The sequence below is a fragment of the Strix uralensis genome, chromosome 4 (assembly GCF_047716275.1).
Source record: "Strix uralensis isolate ZFMK-TIS-50842 chromosome 4, bStrUra1, whole genome shotgun sequence".
In the NCBI taxonomy this organism is placed as follows: domain Eukaryota; kingdom Metazoa; phylum Chordata; class Aves; order Strigiformes; family Strigidae; genus Strix; species Strix uralensis.
The window spans coordinates 116,732,221-116,750,410 of NC_133975.1; the positions used below are offsets into that span (position 1 = coordinate 116,732,221).

At 35.3% G+C, this 18,190-nt stretch overlaps 1 protein-coding gene across 10 annotated transcripts in view; it reads right to left on the reverse strand.

Moving 5' to 3' along the window:
- DICER1 (dicer 1, ribonuclease III) overlaps nt 1-18,190 on the reverse strand; it is a 66,568-nt gene that overhangs the window by 34,742 nt on the left and 13,636 nt on the right. For 5 of the 10 annotated variants that reach the window (XM_074868690.1, XM_074868693.1, XM_074868689.1 and 2 more), the window contains exons 2-9: nt 13,560-13,625; nt 12,544-12,644; nt 6,874-7,066; nt 5,785-5,947; nt 5,214-5,344; nt 3,974-4,108; nt 3,021-3,181; nt 1,541-1,709 (exon numbers count right to left, since the gene is read on the reverse strand). In XM_074868690.1, coding sequence (XP_074724791.1) covers nt 1,541-1,709; nt 3,021-3,181; nt 3,974-4,108; nt 5,214-5,344; nt 5,785-5,947; nt 6,874-7,017 — 903 coding nt within the window. In that variant the 5' untranslated portion in view covers nt 7,018-7,066; nt 12,544-12,644; nt 13,560-13,625. Of the gene's footprint in view, nt 1-1,540; nt 1,710-3,020; nt 3,182-3,973; nt 4,109-5,213; nt 5,345-5,784; nt 5,948-6,873; nt 7,067-8,075; nt 8,599-9,554; nt 9,651-12,543; nt 12,645-13,559; nt 13,626-15,370; nt 15,512-18,190 lie in introns of those variants that run through there. The other 5 variants (XM_074868695.1, XM_074868691.1, XM_074868694.1 and 2 more) reach the window with 5 other exon arrangements.

Sequence of the window (18,190 nt, forward strand, 5' to 3'; positions counted from 1 at the left end):
CAGAGAACTACATCTTACTCAGACAACACAGCATAGGCACTTGAGTACCATCAACATCTTATCTGATGGCAAGTTGTTTCCACCTGAAGAGTCAAGTGGTCAAACAATAAACTAGGAATCCACAAATGAGGTACATTGATAATACTATTAAAAAGACTCAGGATTTGGATTTACTATTACAACAGAAGAACTACGATAGAACTGTAACAACAGTCAGAAGAATACAGTTTTCAGTTGCTGCTTTAATTTCTCTTCCTTCTTCCCTTCTGGGGGGAAGTGAAGAACAGGTTATCATCTTCACACTATCTTCCCTTAAGTTTGTCAGCTGTAAGACTTAATTAAGGGCAAAATTTATGTAAATTAATTGTAACTGCAGGCAGAGGCTTGATGCTCTCCAGTGCCAAGACAAAAGGCACCTCAGTTTGAAAATTGATTTCTTTTTCTTAATATGGGTGCCTCCATCTTCTTGGAGAGCTACTGGATGAGAAATCAAGCACAGAGGGTTACGTGCATTAGAAGCATAGCAGTTAATCCACTCTTTGGGACTATGCAAATCCTGACAACTGTCCCCAGCTACCAGCATTCCTTATATATTTCAGCCCATTACATTCTAAATTTAGCACAAAAGTAACCAGGACTTCCTTTTCCCATGCAGCTGTGATAGGCTGTCTTATGTATCATCCTTAACTTTAGCCCAAATAACCTTTTTCTGGACAGCATCAGAGTGCTGGCTTTCTAAGAATGTTAAAGGAAACTGGAATACTTTGGGCTGAAGAAAGAAATACATTCTCCAACTTACTCATAAATTATTATAGAAATGTGACTCACTACCAACTTCTTGTTAAACAAAGACTTATACGTATCTACATAGTTGTACCTCAGGAGGCAATTCCAAACCACAAAGCCCAAGAAGAAAAAGCAACTGCCTGGACCCCACATGTGACAGGTGCCTGCTCAATGCACCACTGCTTTCTGGGTTCTACTCTGCCATCTGACATGACAACAAACACATACAAAGTTAGGGGCAAGCCTAAGGTTCAAATTCCATTCCAGCAAGGTGTGGCACTAGTCCAATATTGTTCTAAGATAAATTGTAGAAATCGTAGATCTATGGCTGGAATTTTTTCCTGAATTCTTTATCATCTTTTAATACACCTGGGTACAGTTTTTTCAAATAATTCCTGAGGCATTATTTCCTCTTCCGTACTGAATTATTCAAAGGTCATGGGAGATCACAAGGATGTCAAATTCTTGACTTCAGGAATAAGGACCCACAACGTCAGGGTGCAGAATTATTTTACTGCCTTAAGCAAATCTGAATCTCAAACTAGATGAAGTTCTAATTAATGGTTGTCGTTCAAGCCCCACTCATTTGTGTAAAGACCTGCACTGTTATTAAGAACAAAAATCAGAAGTCTTTTTGCTCAGATAGTCTAGGACGGCTAGCTTAGAAAGTTTCAGTAATGTAACATACACGGCAAGGAGAAACAGTAGTAAGATTTCTATTCCCCAGGTTTTTCACATAGCTTAATGTCCTTACCTGCTTAGAAATTAAGGTAGAATCTCTTTCTTTTGAATGTACAGATATGTTGCAGTCATTTAGAAAAGCAAGTGCTTCATCCAATTCCTTTAATAATCTTCCATACAACCCACTTTTGTCAGTATATGGTCCACAGTCTACAACAATCTCACATGGCTGAGAAGTATATCTTAATTGAGGGCAAAGATCAAGTTAAACACAGCTTCTGAAAGTCAGAGCTATTTCAGCCTGTTAAGGTTATACAGCAAATAACAGCAACATTAAGTGTATTCAAGTACATTGACTCTCCGACCATGAATTAATAATGATGAACAGTTACACAGTTAAATGAAGTAAAAAACCCTCCACAACTCAAACACTTCATTCTAAAATACTGTTCTTTCTAATACACTCCCTAAAAAGGAGGTTAATATCACTATCTTCATTTCAGATATTGGACAATTTAAGGCAAAGCAAATTGAATTTATTTGAGCACCATCTTCACTTTTGGTTTTCCAAATCATGCTTTTTGGATATGCCAAACACAATCCACATAGTGCCAATTTTGGTCTCTATATATGCACTTACACAAGTAATTACTCTTCTTGAATGGCAGAGCTATGAGCAAGAAATTCTTAAAAGCAAATGGTTCACACAAGTTCAGAAAAATGCATTTAAAAAACACACCCACAAAACACCTGTTCCTGAATATGAAATAATCATCTTTGACTTTGTCTGAAAATCAGTTCATACAACACAGTACATCTGATGCAAGACAACAGGCTACATATGAATCATTTCACATTAATTTTCCTCTACAAATAAACATCATTCACAGAACTCTACATTCTGTAAGTAGCTCTGCTACTTTGGTATTGTTTTTACTGCTTCCTCACATCTCCCTCTGTCTTTCATCAACCTCTAAACCCAGGTAACTCATTTGGGAGAGGGGGGGAAAAAAAAAAAAAAAAGGAGACAACTATTCTGGCATTGAGAACATCTTGCAGTGTGGATATTGCAACATTTTTCTAAACTAAATAACAACATTATGGCATACACTGAACATGAACCAGTTACTCTCCAAACATAAGACGGTGCATTTTACAAGTTCAGAAATGTATTGTATAATATGAATTTTTTAGGCTAGTTTGGTGGGGTTTTTTTGGTTGGTTGGGGTTTTTTTGTTTGTTTTGATTTTGGGGTGGGGTTTTTTTAGTTGTTTTGTTGGGTCTGTTTTGGTTTGGTTTTTTTAACAACTACAGAAAATCTCTGAATATCAAGGCCAATCAGCCTTTGACCCAACTTTAAGGAAAGATGTACTTCAACACTGTTTACTCAAAAACCCATTTAACATTCCGTCCCCACCCCAAATAGAAGTAACGGCATCACATACATACAAACTTTCCTGAATTTTAAAAGAGGAAATATTTCTGCTGGTTTATTCCTCTACCCAAAATGAAAACACAGGCATCAATTTAATAGCCGTAATTGTACAACATACCTGTCTAAGACCACCAAATCAGTTGCAGTTTCAGCATTGCTCTTTAAAATTTTCTCCAGTTTCTGGATCTTCTCCTCTAACTCAGTAGGATCACATTTCCCATTTAAAATGGAAGCTGTTAATCCCAAGATTCGAGGACATGATGGATACTCCTCACAGATCTGTGAAGTAAAACAGAATGAATACCTTAGTTATTGCAAATCTACCATCAAGCTAACAGACTGAAAACTTAGATGCTTAGTTTGAAACTAGTATTTCAATAGGTGTTGGAAAAGGAAACAAACACTGGAAGTCAAACTAGAAACTTAACAGCAATCATCTTTAAAGGCAAATATTTACAACATGGAAAAATACAAAGAAATAAACAGTTAGCATTGCACAGAATAGCTTTGCCACATTTACAACACACCCACCATAATATTTCCACACCATGTAAAAACTAAAGTATCATCTAAAAAACTGCAAGACACATTCTCTGGTTAAACTTGAAGAAAGATTTAGAAAGACATTATACAGGTTTCTCGCATTGTATAAGCCAAATACCACATGGAGCCAAGAATATCCCAAAAGAGCCCCACAAGCATCTTTAGAAATCAGTATTTTAAAAACAATAAAAACCAATGCATCCCATTCCCAAACTCAAGTATTTTACCATTGAATTTGAAAAATTCTCCTCATTCCATAAATTTAGCTTCTCTTCTCTGTTAATGCCAGATTTTTCTTTAATCTCCACTGTAAAATACAGTAAATATACTATTTTCTATCTCATAATATCGCTGAAGTCTTAATTCATTACAGTAATTTCACAGTCCCAGAACTTGCTAAAATATGATTCCGCTGATATTTTAACCTGGTAGCAAAAGCTGCCTTAAATAGTTCCCACTTCTCCAGCACTCTCACCAGACTTCTCCTCCTCAACCAAGTATTTGAACATTCATGCAATGGAAGCCCACCTTCATAATTTCACGGTAGGGGTGATCCTGGATTGCAAGATGGCACTCATCAAACACCAGAAGATTAATATTTGACAGGGATAAATACTCATTTCTCAAAACAGTCAAAGCAACATGACATGTCATAACCAGAACCTAGATTGAATGTAAGAAAAAAAAGTGTCAATATAAGAAAAGTGTCTTAGGTCAAGGTGAAGTCAGAAATGCTTCTGCAGGTTTTGCTAGACAATATTAGCAAATATTGACTCCTATTCATCTACATACACCAGGTAAGGACAAGAGAGAATAAAACATTCCCTACTTGAGAAAATAATCTGTCTGAAGGTTTTATATACATCTCCAGTCACATGCCTAGGAAAAAAAATGAATACAACAAACAGATGATACCAACACCAGCCAGACTACACAGAACAAATGTCATTAAATCCATAACAAGTTAGTGTCCCTCATGTGTCCCATCATCATGTCTCTGAAAAAAAAAGGTAATTCTTTATAAACTCATAACCACCTGCAGCTGTAACAGAAAAGCAGGATGTCATCACAATTCTTTTTAAAGGAAAACTCATTTCTTGTACATTATCACAGATAAAAAGTTGAGTTTTTTGATAAAATTATGCACTATTTTTACACTAACTTTGCACTAAGTATAGTAACCCTTTCACTTGTCAAGAGTACCTCAGACAGTATTTCATAGGCCACTACTAAATGCTGGAGAGAAAAACCCAGAAATTATAACCATTTGCATTACTGCAAAATACAGCATGGAAAAAAATTGTAACAGAAATGGTCCACGAACCACCAAGGAAAATGTTACCATTAAACCTAATTATTTTCCATCTAAAAAGAGAACTATACAGAAATAATGTACCCAAAAAGGCAGAAGTAAAATGTATGCCAAAGACAACGTGCTGCATCCCCAGAGAACATTCAATTTTATAATCTTTTTTTATTACCTAATATTTAAACTAAAGTACACTATGCACACTCAAAATTTCTTCTGCAATCACAATCACGATGAGCCATAAATCAGGGAGACTGAAAACAAGGGATTAAAAAGGACAGCTTTTTCAAAACAACGTGCGAAGCCCTATACTTATTTTGCCTCAAAATTCATATATAAATAATACCAATATGCTGAATTTCTGTTAGAAAAGTTAATGTATAATTGGAAGAAATTATCACTTCTGAGCAAGCCTAACTTATTGCAGACTCTGCTTATAGTTTATATTTAATACATTACCTGATGCTTAGAGAATTCCTGACTCCACTTCTCTTTTGTCCATGATTCAGTTACCTCTAAACTTGAATACTCTCCCACTTTAAGATCTGAATGTGTCCTGACAGCTGACACTTGTTGAGCAACTTGATTTGCTTAAGAAAAAAAAAAAACAAAACAATCTCAATCACGTAAAGCTCTTTTCATACACTAATTTTCAAGATGTGTGCTGTATTACCTAGCACCATGTTCTATAACATGATCTTTAGCTTAGACTAATCTTAAACCAGGTGTACAGGGCAACTGCCTCCATGTAAAACCACAGCAAGGAAACAGACTGGTAACTAAACTGCACTTCAGATTCAATGCCTTAATTTTAAACCAGAAAACAGAAGATGTCATAAACAGGTTGTATTAAATGGTTTATAAGCAAAAGATGAAAGGTATCACATTCTTTAATCAGTTTAGCATCCTTGCTGTTGAAGACTTTATGCAGAGCTTTCTCCCAACTTTGCTTTCACACAACTTCTGTTAAGGAATATTTCATGGAAATATTAGCAGCACTTTTAACAACTTAGTATACTTTTCCTCTTACCCGAGTTGACCAAGAACACAGTTCTTTTCCCATTTTTGTTGAAATCTCCCCTGATCTGATAGGACAGCTCTTTAGTGAGTAGTACTGCAATAAAAGTCTTCCCTGAGCCAGTGTTTAAGCAGACTATTGTATTATGATCCAAAGCTGCTTCAAGCAGTTCAACCTAGGTTAAAAAAATAATAATAATGTCCTTACTCACAGCAATGCAGTGAAAAAGCTGACAAAAAATAACACAGTGGTAAATAAATGACAGATAAGTCAGTAGTATCTCTAGAGATCTTTCCAGTGCCATAGAATACATCTCTTTCATACCAATGTATTGTCACAGTCCTTAAAGAAAAAAAAAACCCAGACTATATATAGTCTATCTTCTAAATCTAAAGCCTTTAGTATCATAATTTGCTATTTTTAAGTAGCTTTCTATCTTTTTAACAGATGATTCTGTTTAGAAAAAAGCTAGAGCTTTTAAATCTAACTGTATACATCAATTCAGCCAAATAAGCAAGTATATTAGCTCAAGGTGATCTAAGCTTTTCAGTAACACTAACCAAATGCCAACTTTCAGGCACCTCTGCAGTACAAAGAGAACTGAAATTCTAGAACTCAGAAATAGGTTTCCTTAAAAAGAAATGAAAACCAGAGTGCCCTGATGGGGTTTCTGACATTACTGAGCTGCTTTGACCAGTATGTAAACCAAAAATCAACATTTACCATGTAGAAGACAGAAGGTCAGAGGAGGAAGGAGACATGATTGTATGTATACAATCGAGACGCACAGCATAGTGCTTACTGTATGTGTCCCCAACAGCATTTTGCAGAGAGCAGCAAGAGAATGCTCAGCTTAAAAGTTGTTCTGCTTGTCAGAGCAAACTGAGAAGAGGGAACAGAGGATATTACAAATGTAGAACACAGCCAAGCTAAAAAATAAGAGACACAACTGACTCCCAACAGATGGAGCTGTGAGAGAGACATGCCTAGACTGTGTGCAACACTGCACATTCTCCAGCTGCTCTGGTTTTTTTTCCATTAAGTTAATGAATTTAATTGTACTTTTTTCTGACATTACTATATTAGTATTATCACTAGTACCTGATATTTTCTTGGCGTGTAAATGTTATCATGAATTGCTTCTTGTTGCCATGGTAGTCCAAAAAATGGACCCATTGGGGAGGAAGCAGGGGTCATGAGCTGCAGTCCCGCCATGCTGAGGGATTGCAAAGCAGGGCTTTTCATTCATTCATCCAGTGTTTCTTTCATTGCATTTTTGTTCCAGCACAGCCTACTATGAGAAGAAAAAAGAAACAGTATTAGATACAGTCACAATATAAAGCAAGAAGAGAAAATTTATTCTAAGGACATTACTTGATTTTACTTCCACTATGTGCTAAGTCTCATACTATTTTCAGCAGAAAGCATTAATTTTAAATTTACAGGCACTTTTACACTTAAATATATTTTTTATCTAAGTATCAAAGAAATTTGAAAGGAGCTGTACTTTATGGGTAAAGCTCATTCTACGCATTTGGGTTTGTGCATGTACATTGCAGAATAAAGTTCCATTCATGTTCTGACAGAATCCCATTTAAAATGTCTTTAAGAACAAATTTAGAAAAATAAAGCTGGTTTAGCTTTACTTCAAGAAAGAAAAAGATTGATTTTCTACAGCACAGGCATAAACAAGTATCACATTTTTCATTTGTATGAACTGACAACTTAGGTGTATGAGAGCTGGGGAGAACAGAGAAAACGTAGGGAAAGGTATGTTGTCCCCACCCCCCGCCCCACTTCCCCCCCAAGCTTATAGATGAAGGTCCCCCTTAATATGTCTACCTTCTCTTTTTATATTCCAATGAGTATCATGCTAGTTGGTAACGTGTACAAAAAAATCCTTTGAAGAAAACCAAAAGGCTATCATGACTAACTATTTCGTTGAAATGGTCTCAGGCATATTTTTCTACTTATATACAGTAACCCATGTGAAAACACAATCAGTGCTTGCTTTGTTTAGAATGAGACCTGCTCACAGCCATCGTAATTGCTCAAGGCTAGAAAGATCCAGGAATAAAACCCAAACCTTTCACATAATAAAAGCTAAAGCAGATTCCCCAATCATTCTTGCGTCTAAGCCTAGCCACTTCAGTTTTATAAATCACTTTAGATCAGCAGTGCCTCCTCTTTGTTTACTATTCCACATATTTTGTGTTTCTTTTCCAAATCATAAATACAACTTTGGGAACATATGAAATAGCTATATCACATCACCAGGAGGGAATTAAGGAAGGAAAACCAACCTTATTTGAGAAGATTGCTAATAAAAAACAAGCACAGGATCCAATATTCACAAATAAGCGTATCTCCTTTGTTACACACTTCATGACAGTGATACTAGGTTAGCTACCCCACTGCAAAAAGCAAGGGGATTTATACTTATGTATCGTTCCAGTTTGATCTGGAAGAGCTGTGAAACAACATATACGCTAAACTACGATTTTAGTTTCTGTGTCTCTTCATGAAGGACCTGCCCTAAGTACAATCATCTCATCGAGATCAAAAAGCATTCTTAAAAAACTTTCTGAAGTGCAAAGGAACAGCAAATGCACATTTGTAACTTGAAAAGTAAGCACAAGCAAAACAACATTGCCTGCCACCGTTAACCATGCCATTATTACCCTGCAATCTAATAAAAAAAGATAATTTAGTTACAATGAACTGCATGAGTAATTAGCAAAATAAGAGTTAAGCTCTCATGAGGCAGAACACACTTGAAATAGCTTAAATTCCCTCCCACAGTATGCAAACTCAGGTAAAAAGAAAAAGTTCTCCCTAAACCATCAATACTACTTCCTGCTGTGCTGAAGTCTCCTAGTCCTGGCCTTCATTTGTATTATTTGTATTGGAAGTATATAAGATCTGACAAGATCAATGTCAATGTTATTATGGGAGTAAGCCAGAATAATGAAGTGATTGTATCATTCCAAGTCTCTATTTCAATAGCAAGGAAAAATATCAAGTTCTTCAATGAAAGAAAAGCAGTACAGGATCCTCTAGAAATAAAGAGGGAAAAAACACACATACTTGAAGAACAGGTTTTAAATTGAAAACATTTGAGATGTAAGTACATGTGTTCAGAGTTTATGGACAGAAGTCAACTGAACCTAGCTAACAAACTAGCTAACAGAGAAGCAGAAAAAAACCAAACCCGTCCTGCTCAGCCACTGTGAGTAACAAAGATACCTGCCAAGATGTTCCATCTTTATCCACTGCATTATTTTGAAAAATGCTAGAACAAGAAACTGTAAGAACCTGCTGAAACTGAATTTGGAGGGAGAAACACAGGAAACAAGTCCTGTTTCCTGTGCCTTTAGACTAGGTTACAGAAGCTGGACAAAGCAGCACAGTGCCCAAGCTTATTTGTTCTAGTAAAATAATACTGAAAGGCCCAGTTTTATGGCCAATCTTGATAGTTTTAAGAGCAAAATCCACAACTTGATGTTCTTATTTTAATGCACATTTATGTGAATGGACAGTGAACTGCAGAGCTAAAACTAAACCCTTGTTATACCATTTAAAGAACTTTATTTCAGAAGGGCACAAGGTTGGGCATGAACAGACAGCAACATTTAATAGCAGTTTCTTCCAGTCTACAATCATTCTGGAGTTGTGGTGTAGGTTTTTCAAGGACTATTTCCAACTTGAAGCAGTCCCTTAGTGCACAAAAATATATCAAAGAAACACTAAGGAATACAAGCCAAACCAAGGAGGGCACTCACCTGGAATAAGGCATCCTGGACCTAGTCCTGCTCCAAGGACCATTTAAAACATTTATGGAATGATGCTCTGAAGGTCACAGAGAAGAGACTAGAGCCCTGGGGATACATCCTTCAAGTTTTTACCACTATTTGTGGGCATAGCATGTGTTATATTCACACCAAGTTAACGTAAAACTACAACTATCTCCTACTAACAACAAAAATTTATTACTGCCATATTCATCTGCTTTCTTCACTAATGTTGATTTGTAAATTTGTACACAATATAATCCTTGTGATACAAAAATTATTTCTAATGCTGTAGGTTTTCATCTTTGTCCAGGAATGTCGAATTTATTCTCTAAGAACACTCTTAGCATCAGCCAAAAAAAAAGTTAGCCTTAAGGGGTGAAAAAAAAAAATCCACTTAGTCTAAAGTAAATAAACCACAAGCTACACAAAAAATATTAAGTGAAACTTGCTGCTTGAATATTCTCTTACATGAACACCTAAAGAGTCTGAATATCACATTCTTTATAGTAAGTTTTACATCCAAATGCTACATGAAACATTATCTTGCTGAAAGATCTAACACAGAAAATTCTTATTTGGGTAATGGAGGAACAAATAAAAACATAAAATATTACAAATATAAAATACAAAGTAGAAAATTAAATGTTAATTTACAAAATGTAAAATATTCATTGAAGGTGTTCTATACCAATTATTGCAGAAGTCTACAGCAACGTGACTTACACTATAAGCATTCAGTGGCAATTGTTTTGCCCAAGTGAAGGTCAAGATACAAGATTCAAATATCATCTGGTTTCTAAATCTGCTTTTAAAAGTATACTTTCTAAAAGGATTTGACTTTTCCATGATAGTCCAAAAGCATTACAAAAGCGTATTTTGTGAATATTACTCCTGTAACTTCAGTTCTCCTAGAGAACTTAAAGACCAAAACAAACACACTCAGTTTTTATTTGGAAAAAAAAAGTGCCCCAAACTCAAGCATCTCAGAAACAAGTGAAAAATTTCATTTTCATGGGAAAAAGGTTTTTTCCCTTTCATTTAGCAGATAACATCTAGGATACTTTGAAAATTAAGCATTGAGATTTCTGCTCCCAACTCAAAATTCAAAGTTTCTAACCAACATCATTTGGCTCAGAAGGTCTAAAGTAAGGAAGTACTGTCAAAGGATTAGATGAATCACAAAGCTCTTTTATATCATGCTATCTTTAACATACAACACAGCTGCACAAGACACTCCTTACCCGTTATCCTTCAAAGACCTTCACCAAATGCATTGCCTAATGGCCATTTTTATATTTGGTCTTACAATATTCTTAAAGAGAAAAAAAAACCCAAAACCAAAAAGAAAACATATTTCGGAGCAGTTCCCTTTCAAGAAAGGCAAACAGAACGCGTAAGTGCTTACAAAGCTCAAATGGAAGCATTCCTATGAGAACCTGCTTCCCTAGTTTTCCTAGCACAATCATCAATATTCATTGTGAACCATTCATCTTTAACTAGAAGAATTTTCTTCTCTTTTTCTGATACAGAACCAGTCTAACAGCAAAGGCAGGACATTGGTCTCTAATAGCACACCAAGACATACCAAAGCAGCAAAGGCTGCTTTCTGTTCAGAAAAGTTTCATTAAAGAGCTTATTAAATTAAGATTACACTAAGACTCTACATTTGAATGAGCTGCTTCTGAAGCATTTCTACAAGCAATACAGTATAGTTAACAGCTGGAATTCCTGGCAGACTCCTCCTAGATGTCTTTGTATCAGAGAGAAATGGAGTACAACATGACATTTAGCAGACTCAGAAAAACCCACAACCCCTTAAGTCCTTCATCTAGTGTTCAGTCACTAGAATGACCAAACCTGGATTTGAGGCAAAAGCCTAATAAACACTTTCTGTTGCAATTAATCTAGCTCTATCAGAGCCAGCAAGACACAGTTCACATCAACAAAGTTACGCTGCTGTACATTTTAACAGTTTCTAAAAAAAAATTATATACCACTATATATCAGCATAACATACATGAGCTGTAGGGCATTTACCAGAAGTAAAACATGAAAATAAAAATCAGTTTTCTAGCATATCTATAGTGACACCAGTACATGAGGGATTCAGAATAGAAGTTTAGAAAGGGGATGCTTTTCCTTTAACAAGTACAGACATGCAGTCAGATGCTGGAACAATCTATTTCATTTTCAAAACTGATGTCTATATGGCCCTGTGCAACAGTCCTCTAACTACGCAGTTGCTTAATCAGTGGTGCAGAAGAGGTGCTATACAGATTTCTCTTCTTTTACCTCCTTAACACAGAGGACAAAAACTAAACTGTGAAGTGTATGGCACCTGAGATGTGAGGCAAGGTGAGGACTAGATACATTTCTGTCTTCCCTATGTTATCAAACTACGTGTCAATCTCTCTTCTAACATAACTTAAATTGGATAGCCTCTTTTCCTGTTTTTGCTGAACTCATAATTCAAAGTGAAGCATACTATCGAAACTAAGGCCTTAATAATTTACCTGTCATTTACTTTGTACCTCCTATCTGGAACAACTTAAAAATCCAATTCTAATTCCAACCCTTCTTACCTCCTCTCTTCCCACTTTTTTTAATTTATTGTACTTCACCAACACAACCACATTTGAATATAAAATCTACAAAAAATATATTTAAACACACACACACACCACTTTTTAAAAAAAATAATACATTTCTAATCATATTCAGCCTCATAGAAAATATCAAAGCACGTGTTTCATGATAAACATCTTATCTACACCATTGCTGTATCTAACCATCTATGGATAAAATAAAAGTAGCTCCTGTCACTGTTCTTGCTGAATAAATTCACAGTAAATTTCTATAACCTCACACACAGAAGTTACTTTATGCTAAGATCCTGAAGAATAAATATAAAAAAGGAGAATACAGTGAAGTGATACATAAAAACCAGCTTCTCCCATACTACAAAGCATAGTCTTACCGTTTTAATTTCCACAGTCTCTGTGTTTATGCTTCCCGAACTGCATTTTGACATCATGATATCAGCTTGTAGATTAATCACATAATTTGCAAGCTTCGGCTCTTAAAAAGAACAACAACAAAACCTATCAACTATAAAAATGGTTTGAAAAGAGAACTACAATAGCAGGGTTAATTTTGGCAGTTCAGTTGCTTATAAACGCTATAATGTGTCAACCCTACACTATAACTGGCTGACATAAAATGAGCTATTTAAATCCATCCTGAACATGAATTATTTTAGATTACTATTAGAAATAAAAATGTTAGAGTGATTTAAAAGCTAATTTTTGGTAGTTTAACTGTGCAACGAAAGCATACTTCCTTAACGCTATTTACAGGTTACAATGATTAATATTAATATAACTGGCTCATGTGAGAAATACAGTAGTGGTATGTTCTACATAATTTTACTATGTTTTATATAATTGTACTCCTTTTTCCATGCACATGTATTTTCATTTCACTTGAGTTAAACATTAAAAAAATAAATTCGGAATTCAAACTTCTTTTAAATATTTCAATTTGAAGCACCATACAGTAAACTCATGAAAAAGCAACAATTTCTTCCTAAGTACATTAATACATGTGTTTTTTAATAACGGTAAAAATATTGTACAATTAAAATGGTGATTTGCATAAAAATACATTTAACTATACAAGTAAAATTAGGAAAGACAAAGAATTTCATAATATATTAGCCATTCTATAAATCTACAACTGAAAAGAAAAATACCATATCTAAGCAGATCTACAATGTTCTCAAAGTTCTAAAATAAAAAAAATTTACACGATATATTCACCTGAAGTATGAGTTTTCCCAGATCTAAAAAGAGAGATTTTGAAGTAATTTTTTTTTAAATCAATACTGAAAACTTAAATGCAAAATGGATCTTGATGAAAATTTCTACTCCAATCAGTTCCATAAAGTTAACAAGAAGGACACTTCCAAGATTACTTCAGTATGTTCATTTTTACCTCAAATGCTGATGCTGAGCTTTTCCAGAGTCTCCAAGCCTGTAATTTTGTTTCACCCTAGGTAACCTAAAAGGCAATATAAAAAGAGAGCATTTTAACATGAACTGCCATAAAAATCAATTGTGCCATGTGGTAGTCTGCTTTCTTGCATTTTAATATTTAGCTCTGTAGCAACAGCACATGGTCCTTCAAAATCTAATTATCATATGTCCTTTTTTGGCTAGGGATACAGACAGTCAGTGTCTGAAAGATCTGCCTTAGAGCACTCAGGATATATTTGCATATTTTGTTTTATCTGCTAAAGTAATTGCTAGCTGAGTCCAACTAGATTTACAGTTTTCCTCCCCTGTGCTCCCTCCACACGTTTCATGTAATAAAGCAGTGAAATCTTGAAGAAACTTATCATTCAACACATTTAAAAAAATACGTATTTTCTCAAAACACATACATTCTTTAAGAAAGTAAACAGCTATTGTTTTATTTTATAATGAGACCATGTAGGGAGCGCAGCAAAGATCTGATGAGTACTGTGTTCATGTACAAAATAGACCTATAAAAATTTTATTCCCAGGGTTACTTTTGCAATTCATGTTTGCACCATACACACATCCTTTTTTTCTACACAAAATACAGCAAATTGCTGCTAAGATGCAGTGACTAGAACTTAAATTTATTATAACACGTCTCTGTTATGCCTAGGTTATTCATTTATTCACCACCTCTAAAACTTGAACCACAATCTGTATTCCACTGAACCAGAAAACAACAGAAAATTGTCACATCTCTGGTAAAAATACAGAAATATACTCCACTTTATATTTGTAAGAAAAGCAGAAAGGAACAACATATCATTTAGCTACCCCAACATATAACAAAACCTGAAGAGGGAAAAAAAGGGCTCAAATCTTTCAGTAAAGCTAATGCCATATATGGCTTCACATAGCAAATTTACTTTATTCCCAAATCATAGATGGCAAACAAAAAGCATACAGATCCACAGGTAAGATCTGGAGGACCAAAAAAAAGTATGTAATTCTCCACCAACCCCAACAATTTCCTTTGGCACATCAAAGCTGTAAAACAGAAGATTGCAGCTTTAATCGATCGGCAGACACGAATTACAGTAGGCCCTTTTAATGCCGAAGCCAACATAAAACCAGACAGGCCACATTCCTGAGATGCAGTCAAGTTCTAGTACAAAACAGCGAGCTTATATCACATTAGCATCTAAATGGTGTTGGTGCACCCACTTAGACAAAAGCTTGTTGCGGTAGACGGCCAGTCCTTCCAGTCTGCAGGCCAAAGGCATCGCAGCTTGCCAATGGTCCCAGCCACACAATGGACACAGCTAGGGGTTACCACCGCAAGTAACATAACCAACCCCTCCAGCATGTATTAACCGTAACACTGGAGTCCAATCCGACAAGATTTTCTTACCACATTTTAAAAAAAACATATATATACACATACACTCTACAGTGACTGGGGAACTTGTTAAAAGAAAGCAAAAGGGACAAAAAGGGAAAATTAATGACATTGCTAAAAATTAGATTTCTCGAACGTCTTCTATTGAACAGTAATGCCACCATAATTTTTTTTTAAAGTTTTCTATTAAGAGCTCAACATTCATAATTATCTAATGGTAGAAGGCGAGCATTCCAAGATAACCAGCCATCTGGAGTGTCTAACTAGACACACCACAAACACATCAAATACTCAAAGAATAAAGCAGCAACCTGGAAAAAAACACAAAACAAAAAACCCAGTTCCTATAAAGACATCAAGAGAAGCATCCAAGATGTGACACTCACCAGTCACTTCTGCAAATCTCCAGCGCTCTAGAAATCTGCAAGCAACCACTAGTTACTTCTGCAAATCTCAGCCAAGATCTTCAAGTATCTGGGCTATTTCCTACTTAAACATTTGCTAATATAAAAAACAAGTATCCAAATATATCAAAGAGTATACAGAGGAATATATCAACAGGCTTTATTTTTACTTCCTGGTTTTGTAATTCAGTATTTGGAAATAATCACGTTAATATGATCTCTAATTGTTGTTATTAAAAAAAGATTTTCAGAAAAAGGACTGACATTGACAGTAAAAGACCTACCAACACACTACAGGCAACAGGCTGAATCTGAAACACATATTATCAGTGTTCTTGCTCTCCAACATCTTCTACAGTCTGAAATTAATTAACTATTCCCTCCATCCCAATAATAATGTTAATATTAAATTAAACCATTATTCAAACTGTTAACAACTTGAAAATGAAGTTCTTATCTTGCAAGATCTATGCAACTGGACTCTTAAGCTCACAATAGAGCTATGATGAAGCAAATTATCTTCATGCGAATACAAATGAATTACAGCCTGAATCAAAGTCCTGCAGCATCAGAGGGGGTAAGGTAAAAACTACCATTATGATTGAGAGGAAAAAGTCCATCTGGGCTGACATCCTGTCTCTCTACAACTACAGCTGGTCGCAGATGCTGGGGGGGTGGGCCAGAGAGGGTGACTATAAAACAGGGCTCATCCTTCTCTTCCATGTGTAATCCAGCAACCATATATTTCAAATATTTTTTTTTTTTGGTTTATTACGGTATAAACAATAAAGTTAGTCAGAAACCACAGTACAAACTCCCTACTGCCTCAGACTAACTCTGAAACAAAATACTCTTAGCACCCAAGGAACTAAGCCTTCTCCAATGAATTCAGGAAAAAAAAAATTTACACTCAGAACACATCTCTCTAAATAAAAAAATCTGAGCGATATGAACACTCTGAAACACATTTAATAGATTTAACGGCAACTAGAATTAAATTACTCCATGTAATATTTAATTCGATTTTTTTTTCAAGCTGCTGCTTGAAAACTAACCCACAGAAAAATCAGCTAAGTTTGTAGATCCTTATTTATGTAGGTAACTATGCTATTATTGTATCAATAACACAAAAAGGGATAACTGACCATATCTGTGAATTTATTTAACAGTTCGTCCTTTACTTGAGTACCAAATCATTACTTCTGAGTTTATTTAAAAGTTATATTCAAGCCTTTCAGGCACCTATGTCTTTCGACAGGAAGGCAATTAAGCAGACATTAGGGCAGGGATTTCTCTCCTCCCCAATCTGGGGGCAAGCTGTGAGGCAAGTACAGTTCCAAAACATCAATTATTCTTGCTTATGATAAGTAAAAGCAGCAGCTGCCCCCTGAATATAACACCATGTGGGGATTTCAATCCCATTATTTGCATAAACATAAATCCTTTCTCTCCATGTGGCAAAAAGTCAAGCTCCCCAAAACATGGGTGTTTGACACTTTTCTGTTATCTCTGTGCCAGAACATCCAAAATTACTAAGCGTCCTACATTACAAAATGCTTATGAACTCAGTAATTCTATGATGTAAGACCTGCAGATATTTGGGGTTTAAGTCACCCACCAAGTCTAAAATGAGAGTTCAAATCTCCTATAGTTGGTCATAATATTAATTTATGTTATCACCCAAGAATCAGTGTAGAAATGATAGGCTTGGTTTCAAATAAGAATGTGTTTATTATTAACGATGAATCAAACTAACTCATCCTAATGCAACCTTAAAATACCTTAAAATAGGGAAGTATTATGTACTGGTTGGCCATTATTTACTCCAATTACATTTTGGCCTTTGTAGTTTTTAATCTGTCTTCCTGAAATAGAAAGCCTTCCCACCAGTTACACTGTGTCTGCACATGTTCTTTCCCTGCAAAGAACTTGAAGTTTTCTTTTATGTGAAACAGGGATGAAGTCAAGATTCAGTTCATAAAAACATGAAGTATAAAGAGACTACTTTTGCTCTCAAATTCAGAAGATATTCAAAGTTGCTCAGATGCCATAGAACCCAGTCTCCAGAGAGATAACAGCAGAGGAGGCAAAAAACCAAGAAATCTGAACAAACCACACCATATTTCCTTGATTCTTTCATTTTATTAAAGAAAAAACTGAATCATTGGCAAGACATTTCCACAGGCTCACCAATTTTTTTTCAGAATATGTAAGAATGTGTAAAGGTGCAGATGAAAACGCTCTGTGGGATACAAATAGTGTTGCAAGAGCTCTCACACAAGATGAGAATGTGGCAAATTCTGTTCATGATTGTAAAAAAAGAATATATGTGGCTGATTGTAAAATGATCTGAACTAATTCCAAAACAGAAGAGGAAATTTTTTCTATCTTACCATACCTATCTGACTAACCAACTTACTGTGCAGAGAGCAGCCAGAAAAGGCTTTTATGTTGAGCCATTTCTTGTTTTAAGAGCTAAGAATCAACCAGGTCAGTGTTAATATCTGTGCAATATTTACAAGTGTAGTGCATTTCTGCAGCATTCTGCGCACCATGAAGCACTTTACACAGGTTGCACTGGATTTTCTATTTATAAAAATTAAAATAGCCTTTAACTTAACAGCAGTAATTAATGCTTTCTATTTTGAGTCAAACTGAAAAGAACTGCCATCTTTAAGGCAGAGGCTTTCATACCCTACTGAAGTGTTAGGCTTCAGCACAGCAGCACCTACTTAGATCATACATAACTAGTTGAATACAATGAACACCATGCTAAAAAGCTACAGCATTTTATAGATACTG